The 20,800-nt window shown below is 41.7% G+C and overlaps 1 protein-coding gene across 1 annotated transcript in view; it reads right to left on the bottom strand.

Annotated features, from left to right (window-relative positions):
* sucla2 (succinate-CoA ligase ADP-forming subunit beta) overlaps positions 1–20,800 on the bottom strand; it is a 46,423-nt gene that overhangs the window by 11,352 nt on the left and 14,271 nt on the right. Inside the window, exons 3-9 of the mRNA XM_060918743.1 lie at positions 19,148–19,247; positions 18,884–19,046; positions 10,185–10,313; positions 9,962–10,100; positions 9,345–9,506; positions 2,836–2,978; positions 2,627–2,747 (exon numbers count right to left, since the gene is read on the bottom strand). Coding sequence (XP_060774726.1) covers positions 2,627–2,747; positions 2,836–2,978; positions 9,345–9,506; positions 9,962–10,100; positions 10,185–10,313; positions 18,884–19,046; positions 19,148–19,247 — 957 coding nt within the window. The remainder of the gene's footprint in view (positions 1–2,626; positions 2,748–2,835; positions 2,979–9,344; positions 9,507–9,961; positions 10,101–10,184; positions 10,314–18,883; positions 19,047–19,147; positions 19,248–20,800) is intronic.

Genomic DNA, 20,800 nt, shown 5'->3' on the forward strand with positions numbered 1-20,800 from the left:
CAAAATTACTCATGTCATTTAGAAAAAGTGCTTTTTTTGACCACAGGTAGCTCCAAAAGGGATGCACTTAAATCATTCTTTATACCATAAAACAAATACAGTGGTGCTTGAAAGTTTGTGAACCATTTAGAATTTTCTATATTTCTGCATAAATATGACCTAAAACAATATCAGATTTTTACACAAGTCCTAAAAGTAGATAAAGAGAACCCAGTTAAACAAATGAGACAAAAATATTATACTTGGCCATTTATTTATTGAGGAAAATGATCCAATATTACGTATCTGTGAGTGGCAAAAGTATGTGAACCTCTAGGATTAGCAGTTAATTTGAAGGTGAAATTAGAGTCAGGTGTTTTCCATCAATGGGATGACAATAAGGTGTGAGTGGGCACCCTGTTTTATTTAAAGAACAGGGATCTATCAAAGTCTGATCTTCACAACGCATGTTTGTGGAAGTGTATCATGGCACGAACAAAGGAGATTTCTGAGGACCTCAGAAAAAGCGTTGTTGATGCTCATCAGGCTGGAAAAGGTTACAAAACCATCTCTAAAGAGTTTGGACTTCACCAATCCACAGTCAGACAGATTGTGTACAAATGGAGGAGATTCAAAACCATTGTTACCCTCCCTAGGAGTGGTCGACCAACAAAGATCACTCCAAGAGCAAGGCGTGTAATAGTCGGCGAGGTCACAAAGGACCCCAGGGTAACTTCTAAGCAACTGAAGGCCTCTCTCACATTGGCTAATGTTAATATTCGTGAGTCCACCATCAGGAGAACACTGAACAACAATGGTGTGCATGGCAGGGTTGCAAGGAGAAAGCCACTGCTCTCCAAAAAGAACATTGCTGCTTGTCTGCAGTTTGCTAAAGATCACGTGGACAAGCCAGAAGGCTATTGGAAAAATGTTTTGTGGACGGATCAGACCAAAATAGAACTTTTTTGGTTTAAATGAGAAGCGTTATGTTTGGAGAAAGGAAAACACTGCATTCCAGCATAAGAACCTTATCCCATCTGTGAAACATGGTGGTGGTAGTATCATGGTTTGGGCCTGTTTTACTGCATCTGGGCCAGAACGGCTTGCCATTGTTGATGGAACAATGAATTCTGAATTATACCAGAGAATTCTAAAGGAAAATGTCAGGACATCTGTCCATGAACTGAATCTCAAGAGAAGGTGGGTCATGCAGCAAGACAACAACCCTAAGCACACAAGTCGCTCTCCTAAAGAATGGTTAAAGAAGAATAAAGTTAATGTTTTGGAATGGCCAAGTCAAAGTCCTGACCTTAATCCAATGGAAATGTTGTGGAAGGACCTGAAGCGAGCAGTTCATGTGAGGAAACCCACCAACATCCCAGAGTTGAAGCTGTTCTGTACGGAGGAACGGGCTAAAATTCCTCGAAGCCGGTGTGCAGGACTGATCAACAGTTACCACAAACGTTTAGTTGCAGTTATTGCTGCACAAGGGGGTCACACCAGATACTGAAAGCAAAGGTTCATATACTTTTGCCACTCACAGGTATGTAATATTGGATCATTTTCCTCAATAAATAAATGACCAAGTATAATATTTTTGTCTCATTTGTTTAACTGGGTTCTCTTTATCTACTTTTAGGACTTGTGAGAAAATCTGATGATGTTTTAGGTCATATTTATGCAGAAATATAGAAAATTCTAAAGGGTTCACAAACTTTCAAGCACCACTGTATTTGGTTCCATATCACTGGAAACATAGTTAAGTTTTAATGTTGAATGCCAGTAAGTTTTCAGACTATTTTGATCAAATTAGTATGTAATTGTGTCAAAAAAAAAACGTCCTCTCCGAGACGGCTAATTTTTCAATATAAAATAACGGATCTAAAATGATTATTTTCATCCTAAAATGTGGTCAAGATATTGTGACATAAATATTAGAGACAGCTAACACAAAGCTTACAGCCTTATATTTAAAAGCACTATGGAAGGAGTGGATTCTGAATTGTCCAAAAAAAAATAAAAGTCCTCTCCGAGAATCACTTCATTTGTTTCTCCCAGCCCTGCTTAAAGCTACACTTAATCTTGTTATAATACAAACTATTACACATGCCTATGTTCATATGTGCATTAATTTCCAAAAGTGCAGATCTGATAGTTTTTTTTTTTTTATTTATATTTTGGACCCCTGTGACACAAACTTTGTACCCTGATTGTAAAACAACCCATATAAACACACATTTTATGTAAAAAGTCAGAATGCAACAATACACACCGATTCTGTCCATAAGTGCACTTTATCACGACTTACACCCACCAGCTACATCACTTCCTGATTTCCCAAACTACAGAGGAAGGGGCATAGAACATGCACACGTTAATTGTGCGTCAAAAAAAAAAAAATTTGTTAATTTGTGGGATGAATTCTGCACCGTTTGTCAATGAAAATCCACACAGCTAAACCAATCTTACAAACCCTTATTCCACCAAGCTCTCTGTGCGTCACGACTATAAATTAACCTTGCGTGAAAGGTCACGTCACGTCCATCACCTTTTTCCTCAACGTAATGACTGCATTTTAATACATCGTTTCATCTCCGCAGCTGAATCGGTCAGCTTCTCCGTTCTCATCCACTTCATCGTCGCTCACCTTGTAACCGCACTACGATGGGGATTTTCAGATCCAGGTCGCGGACTGCCATGATGATGCCCTGAGCGATGACGTCACATCTCATAATGCCGCCGAAAATGTTAACGAGGATGGCCTGCACCTGCAAAAACAAGCCCGGAGATCAGAGCTCGCTTGCTCGTTCGGTACGACTCGCAGCCGTCCCACGATGCATCACATCGCCGGGTTACCTTTTTATCTGAGGTGATGAGCTTGAAGGCTTCAGTTACTTGATGCGCCGTGGCTCCGCCTCCTACGTCAAGGAAGTTAGCAGGCGTCCCACCATGGAGTTTAATAATGTCCATGGTTGCCATGGCGAGACCGGCTCCGTTGACTACGGACAGACAAGAGTTCTGTTGTTAGATCGTAATTATTAAAAACATTTCATGACAAAAAGCAAACCAACTCTGAATTAACGAAATGTTCTGAAACAACCGGTAAATGCAACTCCCAGAAATGGAAGGTGTGTCTATCTAGGAGGCCATTTTCTGTTTTTTTTTTTTTTTTTTATTATTGCAAAAGTTATATTTCTACATTATTCCCAATTGCATTTTACAGTTTTATTTGTTTTGCATATTTTTGCGCATCATATTTACAAATGTTTATTAAGTGGTAATCACCGAGCCTTACTTTTCTCTAGGATGTACAGTCGTGTTCAAAATAATAGCAGTGCGTTTAAAAACGTGAGTAAAGCTCAAAATCCTTATAATTAGTTTTTATTTCCATGCATTGGGAACACTGCACGTTATATTCTACATCAAAACATGAAGAAAAATGAAGATTGGGCTGTTCAAAAAAAAAAAAAAAAAAATTAGTTTCTGCATTTTTCATTACAAACTTAAATATTTACTGTATAAACTGAAAATCTTTAGGATTTAGCATTCCTGTGGATCACTAAACTAAATATTTAGTTGTATAACCACGGTTTCAGAGAACTGCTTCACATCTGTGTCGCATAGAGTTGACCAACTTCTGGCACCTGCGAACAGGCATTCCAGCCCGGGACAATTTCACAACATTCCACAATTCCTCTGCGTTTCTTGGTTTTGCCTCAGAAACTGTATTTTTGATGTCACCCCACAAGTTTATCGGATTAAGGTCCGGGGATCGGGCTGGCCATTCCGTAACTAATTTTGTTGGTCTGGAACCAAGATGCCGCTCGTTCACCGGTGCATTTGGGGTCGTTGTCTTGTTGAAACACCCATTTCAAGGACGTTTCCTCTTCAGCATAAAGCAGTGTTTCTCAAACTTTTTCAGACCAAGGACCACTTTGTCCAAAAAAAAAAAAAAAAAAAAAAAAAAAAAAAACCCCCTTCAGGGACCACCTGTCAACACCCCCCGCCCCACACACCATACAGAGATGTGTACTATCCTAGCACAGGACACAGTGGGGACTGGGATCTTCAGAATCCCCAGCCCAGAAAAATCCCAACTTTAGATATTCATTGTGGCATTTTCTTTTCACCTTTGCCGTTGGTTTAGTCTGCCGAGCTTGTTTTTCTTGTTCTTCCTGTGTTGGGGACTCAGTGCTAACTGAATCTTCTTTTCTTTGCATTTTCTCCTTATAGATAGTTTTCACATGACGTCACAGAGTCGGGGATTCCCTGGTGGCGGCCATCTTGGAGGGCTAGCTTACCGTACGGGTCACTGAGCACACATTGTAGCGCGCGAGTTACATTCATTTATATATTATTTACAGCTAGCAAATGGTGCAAACTTGTTGTATTCACGGCTGTCGTAATAGGTCAGATGATGAAGTCAAGCGGAGCTTTTATGGAATTCCCACTGTACGGGAGCACGAAGGCGAGCAAACAAAGAAACTCCGCATACAAAGGAGAAATCTATGGCTTGCGAGAGTCAACCGCAAGGATTATCAGCCTTCCAAACACAGCAAAGTCTGCGCCGATCATTTTATAAGTGGTAAGTTGTTTAAATAAACAATCAATTGTGTTTAAGTTTGTTTTTGGAAACCAAAACATCATGTGAACAATCTCTGGAGAATGCCTAACTGGAACCGCCGAGTGTACGTTTACATTGTAATGCACACTTAATATCGCTCGTTTGTCACGTTTCTATTTGAAACTTGTCACTTCACTCACACAAGGGTCATTTTTGAGAAACATTTTAGGTCTATTCTGTAGTCCTGAGCAGTGTGCAGGACTGCGCAAATGTGCGCAGCTTCCCGATTTAAACTGTTTTTTTCTTATCCTTATACTTCCTGTTTCATGGACTGTAACGGATTTGCTTATTTAGTAATTTTAATACAGAATTTACTTTGAAATTACAATCGGACACTCCAACGCCCCCCCCTAAAAAAAAAAAAAAAAGGGATCTGTGCGATTCAGGCGGCATCCGCCAAAAGGCGCACTGTGAATATATAAAGTTGTATACATCAGACAACCTTTAAAGTTTGATGAAGTCAGTTTCAGGCTTTGGCAGTTTCAGGCTTTGGCAGCCCTGCATAGTCACTTGAAAATGCATCTTTGTCCACTTCGTAGGGGTCAATTCCCCCAATCAAGGCCAGTTTGGCTGCATACCGCGAGATGTGCATCTATAGACTTCTGTTTGCTTGATTTTGCCGACACTGATCTTTATTTTAGAAAACTGACTATATAACTTCATAAATTCGTCTGAGATAATGTAGCCAGTAGTGGCAATGGTCCGTTTTGTTTGCCCTCCAAGATGGCAGCTGGGGGGCGTTCCCCGGAATGCCGTGACGTCAGTGAAAACTATCTATTGCTTCACCTTGAATGTCTACCAGTGTATCGATCAAATCAATAGCTGGATGTCACAAAATTTTCTTCAGCTGAACACAGATAAAACAGAAGTAATTCTATTTGGAAAAAAAGATGAAAGACTCAAGATTACCACTATTCTTGACTCAAAAGGGATGAAAACTAAAGAAATGGTTAAAAATCTTGGTGTTTTCATTGACAGCGAGCTAAACTTTGACAGTCACTTGAAAGCAATCACTAAAATGGCATTTTATCACCGAAAAAACATTTCCAAACTAAGAGGACTTGTGTCAAAAAATGATCTGGAAAAACTAATACATGCCTTCATCTCTAGTAGGGTTGATTACTAGAATGGCCTTTTCACAGGCCTGCCAAAAAAGACCATTAAACGACTTCAGCTGGGTCAAAATGCAGCGGCGAGGGTTCTCACACGAACAAAAAGAACAGAGCACATTACTCCAATTCTAAGGTCCCTTCACTGGCTTCCAGTAAGCTACAGAATTGACTTTAAAGCATTGCTGCTGGTGTACAAATCTCTAAATGGTACAGGGCCCAATTACCTCTCTGACATGTTGCAGTGGCCTAACCCAATCAGATCTACCAGATCAAAACAGAAAAATTTACTATTAAAACCTGTTGTTAAAGCAAAGTGTGGTGAAGCAGCTTTTAGCTACTATGCAGTACAGCTATGGAACCAACTGCCAGAGGACATTAAAAATGCTCCTGCTGTTGGCAGTTTTAAATCTAGACTAAAGACCAGGCTGTTTTCAGATGCTTTCTGTTAAATAATTAAATATTTTCTTCTTTTTTTTATAATTTTTACTTTCTCTGCATGTTTTAAATTTACTTTAATTTTAACTTTATTCTATTTTATTCTTTATTCTATTCTGCTGGTTTCTTTTTTTCCTCCTATTTCTACTTCATTTTATTATTTTTAATTTCTACTATTGTTTAATTCTTTTCTTTTAATTAATTGTTTTAGAATAAAAATAAAATTATGTAATTTTATTTCTCTATTGTTTACTGTTTTTGTTTTTACTTCTGTAAAGCACATTGAACTGCCATTGTGTATGAAATGTGCTATATAAATAAACTTGCCTTGCCTATTGATGCTTGTGTCGGTAGTGTCAGGTTTTTTTCCTCTTAACCGAACCTGTCAGCCACTTCTCCATCCTTGTTGTTTCACTTTCAGTAAATTTAAAAAAAATAAATAAATCGCCACGAACATGAGCTAGTTAGGATTAGCCTATTATATGTTCAGAATTTTCGTTTGCTTGTTTTCAGGTCTGCCTGCCTGTTTGCCTGTGAGGCAGAGATTTGTGAGGTGACTGTTGCCTAGAGACGAGAGGCGGAATAAGAGCACGTGCACACTACAAGTTTGATGTGGTGCAAATTCAGATGCAGAACGCTTTTTAAATAATAATAATGATGAAATTACAGGCCCGTTTGATTGCCGTTAAAAACAAGATTGGATAAATTTAACTTTCTAATAATGTTACAAAGCATACACTAGCTTATCTTGAAAACGCCGAGTACATTTGTAGATCACCTCGCGGACCACTAGTGGTCCGAGGACCACACTTGGCGAAACAGTGGCATAAGGCAACGCGACCTCTTCAAGTATTTTGATATACGCAAACTGATCCCTGGTATGCGATAAATAGGCCTGACACCATAGTAAGAGAAACATCCCCGTACCGTGATGCTTGCACCACCACGCTTCACTGTCTTCGGAGTGTACCGTGGCTCGAATTCAGCGTTTGGGGGTCGTGCGAAACTGTCTGTGGCCCTTGGACCCCCAAAAAAAATCTTACTTTCATCAGTCCACAAAACGTTTCTCCGTTTCTCTTTAGGCCAGTCGACGTGTTCTTTGGCAAACTGTCTCCTCTTCATAACGTCTTTTTTTTTTTTTTTTTTTAAAGCAGTGGGACTTGGCGGGGGCTTCTCGCCGATAGATTAGCTTCACGGAGGCGTCTTCTAATCGTCACAGTACTCGCAGGTAACTTCAGACCGCCTTTGATCACCCTGGAGCCGATCGTCGGCCGAGCCTTTGCCGTTCTGGCTATTCTTCGATCCGTTCGAACGGTCGCCCTCCGTTTTCTTCCATGTTTCTCTGGTTTTGCTGTCCGTTTTTAAAGCATTGGAGATCGTTTTAGCCGAGCAGCCTATCGTTTCCCCCTCTCCTCTGAACAATGTCAACCCGTTTTTCTCAGGTTTTCAGAGAGAAACGCATGTACTGTACAACATGTCCTGGCTTCATCCTTAAATTAGGGCCACCTGGTTTTTTTTGTTTTTTTTCACAGCATGAATGACCTCACTAATTGAACTCCACACTGCTATTATTTTGAACACGCCCCTTTCACTTAATTATTCAATTACACAGACTCGGGCGCAGGCATATCCTGAATGTTGGTTTTCTATGACTCTGCTACACCTACTGGTAAATTATTTGCCATGTAGTAATAGAATTTCTACCAAAAACAGCGATTGATCTGGTCAGTCATGTTGGATTGCTATTATTTTGAACACAACTGTAAATATAATAATTAATACAGTTATTCCACGAAATCGAGTCGTACTTGAGCTGATCGCCAGCTATAATCCATGTACGACGAGACTGAATGGGATAACGGTTTTATTCTATCCACGTTCACTGGATTTTGAGAAAGGGAGTATTTTTTGCAAATTCGATAAATAAAAACTTCATACAAAACGTCCGACAAAATCATTTCTGCTTCGGCGGACTTCTTAGAAACCTATTGATGGCTGTATGAAGCGACTTGCATTTTGTTTTGTAGAAAGCGTTGTCTTGCTGTCGTGCCGAGGTATAGAATAGCTTTAGACATTTAATTAATTCTTCCTCGGACATTCCAGTTCTGTAATTCTCAAACTTTTGAGGCCGTCTTTTAAAAAAAAAAAGATTAAAGATTAAAGGCCAATTTATGCTGACAACGCAGTCCTCGCAGATGGCGTTACAGATGGCGTCTGCGTAGCCCCCCCCTTCGCAGATGCTCTGCGCGCACCTCCCAAAAATTGTGACCACCGCAGAAGCCTCGCAGACAGACAAGAGGGCTCCGATTGGTCCACTCTACATCCGCTTCCCTACTTTCCCGGTTTGTTTTGTTTTCACGACCGCCATTTTTAAAAACACGAGCGAAGATGGAGCAGCATGAAGAGCGGTTGATCGAGGAAGTGAGGAAGTACGGACATCTATACGACTCCAGTTCTAGTCATTATAAGTAACCGGAGGATAAACACTCCACTAACCACACCCACCAACTACTCCTAGCGATTTCGCGACTTCGCGCCCCCTTGCGTTGTGGCGGTGAATAACATCGCGCACGCCTATTACTCCTCGCTCAACGATAAATTACAACTGTCTGCGAAAAGCAATCTGCGAAAGCCTTGTCGCAAGAGCATGCAGAGGCCCTAACCCAGGTGCGCGCAGAGCGTCTGCGAAGGGGGTGGGGCTACGCAGACGCCATCTGCGACGCTATCTGCGAGGACTGCGTTGTCAGCATAAATTGGCCTTAAGAACGTAAACAAACCAGCAAAATGACAATGGAAATTTGTGAAAATACTTTCATTCCATACTTTGTTGCTTTTTTTGGGGGTTTTGTTTTCCAGTCGAGTTTTTATTTCGCCCTCGGTTGGTTCAGCAACATGCTCCGCCATTTTGTTTTTCTCTACTCCTCGTATATGAGCTGATATCCTAGTAGTAGCCAATCAATCAAGCAGAGCACGTGATTGCTCATATCCAATGAATGTGGATAGAATAACGGGCGTTTCATGAAAATGCTCACTTCATCTTGGGATGGTTTATTTTGTCGAAGAAAGGACGGTTTGCTTCTGGAAAGCTTTTATATAAAAAGCAGAATAATTCGATCGTAGCGTATCCAGTAGATTAACGCTCACGGCTGGAGCGTTCCCACCAAAATAAACGGCGTCAGGGTTGTTTCACTGACCCAAGCAGCCGATGGTGCCGTCCAGGCCGATGTAGTTCAGGTCGGCTTTAGCTGCCTGTCTGTCTCGGATGTCCTCCTGACTCCAGTCCTGCAAGTCGAACACTTTCTTCTGTCTGTACGCGGCGTTGGAGTCAAAGTTGATCTTGGCGTCCATGCACATCACTGCACAACACGAAGAGGAAGTTACTGATCACAATCCAAAACGCACACAAATTGCCAGAGAAACCAATAGTCACTGTGCCAACTTTTTTTTTTCTTTAATTACCACAAATACCTCTAGCAGATGACGTTGGATAAGACAGCAGGTTCTTTTCCCCCCAGACGTGCACCAAGCAACAATAAGAAAGTCCAGTGTGGTGCTACGTAATAATAAGCAGCTCCTCTACCTTTTTAAACCAACTACAAAATACATACCGTATAGGCTTCTATTCCCACGGACCCAAAAAAACGACAAGTTCACCTTCAGTGAATTTTATACGTTTTTGGTCAGTAAAAAGCTAGCGCATCACTTTACCAAAAACCATAAACACTACAGACGTTAGCGCCTGTGTTTGTACATAACATTTATAATACAGACTGCATTAACATGCTTGCGAGTGTGTGTATATATAGTATACCAATGCCAGAAGAGTCTTCCACCATAGGGTTGATCTCCACCATAGATGCGTCGTATTTGATAAAAAGGTTGTAGAGTTTGATCATGTTTTCAGCTGCTTCGTTTACCAAAGCCTCTGGGAAACCCATCTTCTTCGCAACCTGGAGGAAGAAAGAGACGCGAATGAGTTCGTGTTCGTCATCGCAGCAGCATTTCGGAATCTTCCACCTTTCCCTATGCCTCACCTTTATGGCTTGATCCATCTTGATGCCCTCTACGATGTCGATGGGCTCTTTAACGATGGCGTCCGGATTCTCAGCTGCCACGTCCTCTATGTTCACGCCCCCGTGAGAGCTGCCAATCAGCACCGGGCCCTGAGAAGACACCATCACCATTAGTGATGGAATGAGACTAATCTACACGGGAATGTTGCAGCTCAGAGACTAAGGTGGGCTCCCCTGAGAGGTATTTTTTTTTTAAGTGTCATATTTTGAGTGTAGTGCCCCCTGCTGGACACATCACACTAGTTTCTCCAGCACGCAGCAACAATCTCATGCTCATCTCATTATCTCTAGCCGCTTTATCCTTCTACAGGGTCGCAGGCAAGTTGGAGCCTATCCCAGCTGACTACGGGCGAAAGGCGGGGTACACCCTGGACAAGTTGCCAGGTCATCACAGGGCTGACACATAGACACAGACAACCATTCACACTCACATTCACACCTACGCTCAATTTAGAGTCACCAGTTAACCTAACCTGCATGTCTTTGGACTGTGGGGGAAACCGGAGCACCCGGAGGAAACCCACGCGGACACGGGGAGAACATGCAAACTCCACACAGAAAGGCCCTCGCCGGCCCCGGGGCTCGAACCCAGGACCTTCTTGCTGTGAGGCGACAGCGCTAACCACTACACCACCGTGCCGCCGCAACAATCTCCACCCATTCAAATGTGTGTGCACTGATCAGTGGTGGGTTTCCCAAAAGCTTCTTAACACTAAGGGCATCTTAACTAGGAGAGTGAGTTCACTGTGCTGCTAGATCGACCATTTAACGATGATCTTTGTGCTGCGATGCTTTTGGGAAACTCAGCACAGGGCCTTACCCAAAGCACAAACCGCAACACCAGCGCCGCCACCTTGCACACCCAAAAAAAAAAAAAAAAAAAAAATAGATTGAACAATGTAGAGTACTTCTCATCTCATCTCATTATCTCTAGCCGCTTTATCCTTCTACAGGGTCGCAGGCGAGCTGGAGCCTATCCCAGCTGACTACGGGCGAAAGGCGGGGTACACCCTGGACAAGTCGCCAGGTCATCACAGGGCTGACACATAGACACAGACAACCATTCACACTCACACCTACGCTCAATTTAGAGTCACCAGTTAACCTAACCTGCATGTCTTTGGACTGTGGGGGAAACCGGAGCACCCGGAGGAAACCCACGCGGACACGGGGAGAACATGCAAACTCCACACAGAAAGGCCCTCGCCGGCCACGGGGCTCGAACCCAGGACCTTCTTGCTGTGAGGCGACAGCGCTAACCACTACACCACCGTGCCCCCTGTAGAGTACTTTCCGCACCTAAATAAAATCGCCAAAACTCAGAGGAACTGGGAAAAGCAAAGGACTGAATTTCATGCAGTCAAAGATCATAATACACTTAATCAGGAAATTCAAGAATCAGGGAATGTTCTTATTTTTAAGCGCAACTTGACATTCTTTTCACATACGAGATATTCATAATTACCAGCTTTTTAATGTTTTCATAGTTTTAAACACCATTTTGTATTTATTAGTAGTTTTATACCCTGTCCACACTAGGGATTTTGTACCGATACGAAACTACTTTCGTACCGCAACACCTGTCCACACTAGCAACGTATGGGTTTCGTACCGGTACAGTATCGGTACTGTAGCGCTTCGCTGTAGTGTGGACAGACGAAGCGGCTCTGTATCGATACAAATATAATGCGCAATGAACCATTCCTACGTCTTCCGGATTATTCATACGATACAATACGCCCGTGCTTTCCAGCTGTAAATGTCAAAATGGCTCAAAACGACCGTGGAGCTACATGGAGCAAAGAAAGGAGGGAGAACTGCCTCGCGCGTTTTATACGATTCGACTGAATAAATGACCACCAGAAATACAGACTGTACATTGACGACAAAAAGCACACACACGTTGTTTCATCCGCCATATATTCTCAGAAGGAAGTTACTCGGTAACCACGGAAACATTTCGCGCACGCGCATTTCAACTTCCGTGAAAGAAAACCGCAAACATTTCTCGCTAGTGTGGACAGATGCACTAAACTGTACCGGTATACTTTGTATCGATACAGTTATACCACTTTCGTACCGGTATAAGTGTGAACACAGCATTAATTTATGAGGTCCTTTTTGAAAAATCATGCATCATGAAAAAAAAAAGTTCTCAATAAATAATAAACTATATCCTATCCCCTCTGAAAATAAGTTATAACTATAGAAGTAGGCAGATATTTATGAGGTCCTAGACTATTCTGCGACTCAACCCAGAAGTGAAAATAAGTGTTGCCAGGCAAAACAAACCTCGCCCGGCAGCACTTCTTTTATACCTACAGTTAGGTCCATAAATATTTGGACAGAGACAACATTTTTCTAATTTTGGTTCTGTACATTACCACAATGAATTTTGAACAAAACAATTCAGATGCAGTTGAAGTTCAGACTTTCAGCTTTAATTCAGTGGGTTGAACAAAATGATTGCATAAAAATGTGAGGAACTAAAGCATTTTTTTTTTAAAAACACACTCCCTTCCAGGGGCTCAAAAGTAATTGGACAAATTAAATAATTGTAAATAAAATGTTCATTTCTAATACTTGGTTGAAAACCCTTTGTTGGCAATGACTGCCTGAAGTCTTGAACTCATGGACGTCACCAGACGCTGTGTTTCCTCCTTTTTAATGCTCTGCCAGGCCTTTACTGCAGCGGTTTTCAGTTGCTGTTTGTTTGTGGGCCTTTCTGTCTGAAGTTTAGTCTTTAACAAGTGAAATGCATGCTCAATTGGGTTGAGATCAGGTGACTGACTTGGCCATTCAAGAATATTCCACTTCTTTGCTTTAATAAACTCCTGGGTTGCTTTGGCTTTATGTTCTGGGTCATTGTCCATCTGTATTATGAAACGCCGACCAATCAGTTTGGCTGGATTTGAGCACACAGTATGTCTCTGAATACCTCAGAATTCATCCGGCTGCTTCTGTCCTGTGTCACATCATCAATGAACACTAGTGACCCAGTGCCACTGGCAGCCATGCATGCCCAAGCCATCACACTGCCTCCGCCGTGTTTTACAGATGACGTGGTATGCTTTGGATCCTGAGCTGTACCACGCCTTCGCCATACTTTTTTCTTTACATCATTCTGGTAGAGGTTGATCTTGGTTTCATCTGTCCAAAGAATGTTCTTCCAGAACTGTGCTGGCTTTTTTAGATGTTTTTTTTAGCAAAGTCCAATCTAGCCTTTTTATTCTTGAGGCTTATGAGTGGCTTGCACCGTGCAGTGAACCCTCTGTATTTACTTTCATGCAGTCTTCTCTTTATGGTAGATTTGGATATTGATACGCCTACCTCCTGGAGAGTGTTGTTCACTTGGTTGGCTGTTGTGAAGGGGTTTCTCTTCACCATGAAAATTATTCTGCGATCATCCACCACTGTTGACTTCTGTTGGTGTCCAGGTCTTTTTGCATTGATGAGTTCACCAGTGCTTTCTTTCTTTCTCAGGATGTACCAAACTGTAGATTTTGCCACTCCTAATATTGTAGCAATTTCTCAGATTTTTTTTTCCTGTTTTCGCAGCTTAAGGATGGCTCGTTTCACCTGCATGGAGAGCTCCTTTGACCGCATGTTTTCTTCATAGCAAAATCTTCCAAATGCAAGCACCACACCTCAAATCAACTCCAGGCCTTTTATCTGCTTAATTGAGAATGACATAACGAAGGAATTTCCCACACCTGCCCATGAAATAGCCTTTGAGTCAATTGTCCAATTACTTTTGGTCCCTTTAAAAACAGGGTGGCACATGTTAAGGAGCTGAAACTCCTAAACCCTTCATCCAATTTTAATGTGGATACCCTCAAATGAAAGCTGAAAGTCTGGACTTTATGTCCATTATATGACTATAACCTGAATATGTTTCAGTAAACAGGTAAAAAAAAACAATTTGTGTCAGTGTCCAAATATATATGGACCTAACTGTATATGTTGATAACAGTAATATTTCTCAATCAGCTGTCAGGTTGTAGTCCTGTGAAAATCCATGATCTTGAGTTTGACATTTTAAAAAAAGGTCATTCAAGGTCATGGTGCCAAATGAAAGCCCATATGGCACTTCCTACGAGCTGATAAGGGTAAGGCAGATTCTACCATAACAGAGGCCAGTTAAGTCCCATCTCCTTAAATTGCTGAATTGATTATTTTGATCATTCTATTAAGTTTTTCTAGTAGCATTTGGGGTCTTGGACATTCACAGTAAATTTTAGGACAGTAGTCCTGGTAACTAATTAATAAAAGCCTGACATGACAGACATGCTAAATGACAATAGAAACACATCGGTTTCTATCATCAAAATCTGACAGACAAACTAACGTCTACCATCATATTCTGACAGACACTCTAGATGACAATAGCAACAAAACTGTTTCTTACATTATTAATCTGACAAATTTAGTAATATTAAATACCTCATCACTAGAACCAAATAAAATAAAATATTGAAATAAAAGAGAATTTATTTTCAAAATTGAAATATCAACAATAATTGTCAGAACAGTGACGATAGACAGGACTGTGTCACTTTCACGGGGAAATAACACATTGAAATGGCCTGTCGGCTGAAAGGGTCGCAAGTGGCTCTGATTTCTCAACTTACGATAGTTTTCCTCCAGAAAATTTTAAATATGAATGCACAAATATATTTTATTGTTTCTATCGTCAAAAATTTCTATCGTCAGAAAATCTTACCTTGATTTATTTGATGAAATCTAGCTGTCAGAACTCCAAGTCTTGCCCGGAAGTAAATGTCTGCTGTCACAAAAATCACGCGCAGTAGAATTTCCTCTTTGCGTCAGTCAGCATGTGCGTGGTGAGGGCTTGAATTTTGCTATCGTCAGGTGCATTAGACTGACAGACTGACGATAGCATTTTTAAAAAAATAACTGTGGGCTTCTCTCGTGAACAAAATAGTTTTTTCGCTGTTAATCTATTTCAACTCTATCTGTCGACACCCAACAATTATAAAGCCTGCTTCCACACGATAACTACCAAAGATCCATAACGGCCGAGTCTATCGTCAGGTCATCTGACAGAAATTCACTGACGATAGCAACAGGGATAATGAAAGTGATTTTTAAAATGGGAGTTATGTCTGTCAGATATGTCAAAGAAATAGAACTTTATTCTTTAAAAATCTTTTATTGATCTACTCGGTGTATTTTTAAATGACGTGCTGTTTTAGAAGACCAAATACCATATTTTCAATCTTGAAACTATTACCTCACTGAAAAAAGGACAAGAAAAATTTCTTATTTTGTGGGCAAGTGGTTAATGGATCCAGTTACGGCAGAATCTGCCGTAAACATATGTAGACCATCAACCGTTTTCAAGTTACAGCCCTCTGAAAATCCGTGACCTTGAGTTTGACCTTTCAAGGTCACTTAAGGTTAAAAATCATGGTGCTAAATGAAAGGTCACATGGGAGTTACTATATGCTCATAACAGGAAACATCTGTCTAACAGCAACTGTGATTTATAATAGATGTATTATTTACCAGCTGGGAGGTCCGTATGGTGAAATACTGTGACCGAGGTCTTGAAAGTACTGAGCGAGACCCTCTGGGACAAGGCCCAGAGTATTTAAGGCCAAGGTCACGGTATTTCACCATACGGACCAACCTTAAGCTGGTAAATAATATATACATTTTTTTCTTTACCCAATTCTAACAGAAAACGAGCACCTGAAAGGGAAAAATCGAGCCCAGCCGCCATTTTGAATTCTCATTCATGGCTGTAATGCAAATTGCTTCCTCCTCGGTATACAAGTGCACTTCCATGGCAGGAAAAAAAAACTACATTTTGCCGCCTATGTAGTCCCCTATTTATACAAAATTGAGTCATTCAGGATTCAGCCATGTTTTTGCTCGGTGTTAGCAACAGTTAGAGGTTTTTAGCTTTCTCCTGAAATGTTTTCTTTTATTTCTTCTTCCTCAGGGTAGTAAAACTCGTTTTCGCTGTGAACACTGTCGTTATCGCTATCCATGCTGTAAAATTAATGCTATTCTCCTGAGAAATGCGAAAATAAGTGTTGACAAAAATTGCTACCATGTTTGCTGTTGTGAACGAGTGAGTCGCCAGAAGTCCGTATTGTAGGATACAGACCTGCTCGCCAGCCAATCAGAGCGCAGGATTTGATAGAAACCAGAACGCAAAAAAAAAAATTTTTTTTTTTTTAAATGTTATTTTGACCGAAAGGTTAACCTTTCCGCTGACCTTGACCTGATTACCCCCAAAATTTAATCAGGTAATCTACGGCCCGTTGCCCACCTACCCTGAAAACATGAAGTCAATCGGTGCAACCGTCTAGACGCTAGAGTGTTAACAGACAGACACACAAACAAATGAAAGTTTGAAATGAGAGATAGCCATCATGTAGCATATCAATGGAAACAGAACATTTTGGAATTGAAGTAAATATGATTAATATGAAGGAAGATATTGTGGGGGGGAAAAAAAAATAAAAATACCCCAGTGTTCTCCACTATCGTTAACGGCTAGAAGAGCTATTACCGCCGACTCATAAATGCGCCGCTGAGCCTTAATTTTTGGCTGCCCAGTCAAAAAAAAAAAAAAGTTTACTTCAAAGAAAAGTTAAAAAAAAAAAAAAAAAACCCATGCCAATACAAACACCAAAATGCAAACACATAATAATCAGAGGCCCTTAACGCTTGCTCGCTCGTCACTACGCATGTGTAGTGCGGCGACAGAGGAGTGCGTGTCAGTTAAGTGGCTCCGATTGCCTCAGACCTCCGAGAGAAGTACGGTGGAAAGAAAAGACATACTGCACGTCAAATGAAAGGTAATTTTGTGTAGAATACAACTAAAAACAAAGATATTCTATTCAATAAACATTTCAGTAACGGAGTGACAATAAATGTAAAGTCGGCTCCCAGTGTCAGAAGATTTTACACAAAAGCAGCTACTTGGGAAATAAATAACATGCAACTTAGATGCCAGGAAATGGCATCGGAGGGGTTTCTTATTTCAAAATTTTCTGGTGCGGGGAGGGACACCCCCCTCGCGACGGCCGCTCAATACTACCGCCTAGCTATAACTTCAGGTAGTGGAGAACACTGCACACATTTTGATCTTTTTGGTGACCTTGACCGGATGACCCTCAATTTTGGAGGTTCTATTCGAGACCAATAGAAGATCATCAAGATTGGTTTCATGAAGATTGGTCCAGCCGTTTTCCTGCAATGTTGTTAAAGAAATCCCACCGAAAACAACACCTCGCCCCCTGGCGGACTCCTTCCCGGGTGAGGGTTTCACTGCATGCACTGACAGCCTGGGCCCGCCCATCCTAAGTGTGACGCAACACGAGGGCCTGTTGCGAGCTTAGTCTGGCAAGGCAAGCTATCTCCAGCTCTTCCAAGCTCCCGAAAAATCGGGAGCCAATCAACTTTGAGCATCTCCAACGGCCCTGGGTAGAGGCGTGTTCAAGGCAGCGACGTAGTAGAACTGCGACCGGAAGCCATAGATTGTTTACAGAATCTATGCCGGAAGCGCTTCATTCACTAGAAACATTACGAACATGGAGCAGCGGCAAGCCTTTGACACAGCGGTAGATGCTGTATTGAAAGCATTCAACGGGAAGTTCTCATTGAAAACGGAGCAAAGAGCAGCCCTGGAGGTATTTATCTTCTTCCTGTTACTCAAGCAGTTTCCGTCGCGTCACATACGTCAGAGGAAAGAGTGATGTGATTGGTTTAAGCTTCGTCACAGCCTTTTCTGGCTTCGACCAGTAGCAAACTGAGGCATTTCAGGGAGACGGGTCAACCACGCCTTTGGGAAACGGTTGGGCTTAATATCTTTGCCAGGCTTAATATCTTTGCTCGCAGAGCTTTGAAGTCGCGTTAGCCAGACTAGCACTGACTGCCATTCGCAACCAAACATAAAACCACGTTCTAGGCACTGGTCACGAGATGGCGCTGTTGCACGATTTGACCTCGTCTGTTCCTGGCATTCTGGAATTGGAAAACGAAGAGGCGTGCTATGAAGTGAAGTGTTAGATCTGAAACCAACTTTTGCCCCTTGCGTATTTGACAAGGTATAGAACAGCAAATTACTATAATAATGCTGAATTGTGCCTAAATGAGTCCTCGATGCCACCAGAATGCGTCATTTGAAATCTCTAACTTCAAAATTTTCCAGAGGAGCATGTCTCCGGACCCTCAGAGCAGCCTTCGGGGCTCTACATCAGTAGCACCACTCTGATTTTTTTTTTTTCCTGACGAAAGCCCTGATCATATTGATAAGATTCAGGGTAAAACCACCATAATGGGATATAATGACCTTAAAGAGTGCTTCAATAATTACAGGCTGTCGAAAAGATGCAAAGTTTTAGTATAACCTATCGTCAAGCGTGTTTAGATTGGACAAAGGTGCGGCGCATCTCGAACGCTACTGGCTGATGTGTTGTCAACTCTGAACGTACGGAATCGAATCTCTACTCTCAAACCATTGAATGCGGACGTTAATAATATGACTAAGTGGTTTCTGGGGCAAAAATACAGCTTGGTGGTTTATCAGGAAGTGGTGCAGCCAATCACAAGTCAGTCAATCAACGTAGCGGACACAGATATCCCACCCTACCCCACCCCACCGGCATCATCAGAGCTCAGACCTGGAAAGACCTCTCCATGGTGATGGCGAAGTAATACTCTCTGCGAGGATAACGGCGCTCGCAGATGAACACCTGGTTACAGATGCGGCCCGCTTCGCCCGTCTGCTTGGTGAACAGCTTCTTGCCGATCATCTGCGAGGAAATGTCTCTCGCTTCCTCGGGCCTGAGAGCAGAGAGATGGAGATCGTAGCGGTGTAGTAGTGCAAAGGATTCGTGACATGATGTCATGATACAGGCAGCTGAAGTGAATCGGCTCACACTCACGAGTAAACGATTCGGACGCCTCCTTTCAATCCTCCCTCAAACGTTCCTTTGCCTCGTCCTCCAGCCAACACCTGAGCTTTCACCACCAGATCCTTAGAGCCTGCGAAGGAGACAGAGGAAGGAGCATTAGAGCTTCATTACGATGATTATCTGCATCCAAACAAACCAGAATTAAAAAAATAAATAAATAAATAAAAATTCCATGCATTTACAGGTAACGTTTTCCGACATGGGAAAATCTTCCAGACAGAGAAGCTTGAGAGGCTGGTGGGGGGATGACCGTTTATAGCTACTATAGCAGAAGTGAGAACAGGAAGTAACATCATGGACATTCAACAACATTACATGCAACTATAAGCGAATAAAAAGTACAACGTAGTTGTAGTTTTAATAAACACAAAAATTGTTCCTATTGGCAAATAGGTACAAGAGGAATAAAACACTTCAGAATGTAAAACAATCTGCTTACGCAACACGGAGAGGCAAACACCTGTCGGTTTTTAATTGGACTGTTTTTTTTGTTTTTTAAAATGAAGCCATCATGCTACTTAAAGTGCATATTCTGAACCAATTTCGTTTTTTTTTTTTTTTAATATACGGGTTGTTTTACAATCAGGGTACTCAAGCTAAAAATCACATTTAACACTTATTATCTTCAATATCAAAAGGCTTGACTAAATAAACTTGGTTGTTTATTGTAGCCCTGTGATAGCTCTATTTACCATGCAAAAAAAATTTGGTGATAACGTTATTTTTGGTGAATGTATGGAAATGTGTGTCATATTTAGCAAAAATTACTCGTGTCATTTAGAAAAAGTGCTTTTTTGACCACAGGTAGCTCCAAAAGGGATGCACTTAAATCATTCCTTATACCATAAAACAAATATTTGGTTCCATATCATTGGAAACATAGTTAAGTTTTAATGTTGAATGCCAGTAAGCTTTCAGAATATTTTGATCAAATTAAGCCTAGGTCACAAACAGACGTACGATTTTTTGGCGTTTCCCAAATCGCTGCGTTTTTTTTGTTCGTGGAGAAAGACGCACGTTGGCCGTAAGTTTGTCTTGCAATGTCCATAAAGTCTACGAAAATCATACAAGCAAACAAAATCGAATTAGCACAGTCAGTGCTGAGATTATACATCAGGAAGATCATCAAAAAAAAAAAAAAAAAAGTCATTACAGATTAGAAAGAGCTGCACAATCATGACTGAAAAGATCTCATCTCATCATCTCTAGCCGCTTTATCCTGTTCTACAGGGTCGCAGGCAAGCTGGAGCCTATCCCAGCTGACTACGGGCGAAAGGCGGGGTACACCCTGGACAAGTCGCCAGGTCATCACAGGGCTGACACATAGACACAGACAACCATTCACACTCACATTCACACCTACGCTCAATTTAGAGTCACCAGTTAACCTAACCTGCATGTCTTTGGACTGTGGGGGAAACCAGAGCACCCGGAGGAAACCCACGCGGACACGGGGAGAACATGCAAACTCCGCACAGAAAGGCCCTCGCCGGCCACGGGGCTCAAACCCGGACCTTCTTGCTGTGAGGCAACGGCGCTAACCACTACGCCACCGTGCCGCCCCGACTGAAAAGATCAGGGACATTTCTCAAATTTTTTAAATATTATTTATTTTTAAGCCAA

This window comes from Neoarius graeffei, chromosome 4 (genome assembly GCF_027579695.1).
Source record: "Neoarius graeffei isolate fNeoGra1 chromosome 4, fNeoGra1.pri, whole genome shotgun sequence".
NCBI classification, from domain to species: Eukaryota; Metazoa; Chordata; class Actinopteri; order Siluriformes; family Ariidae; genus Neoarius; species Neoarius graeffei.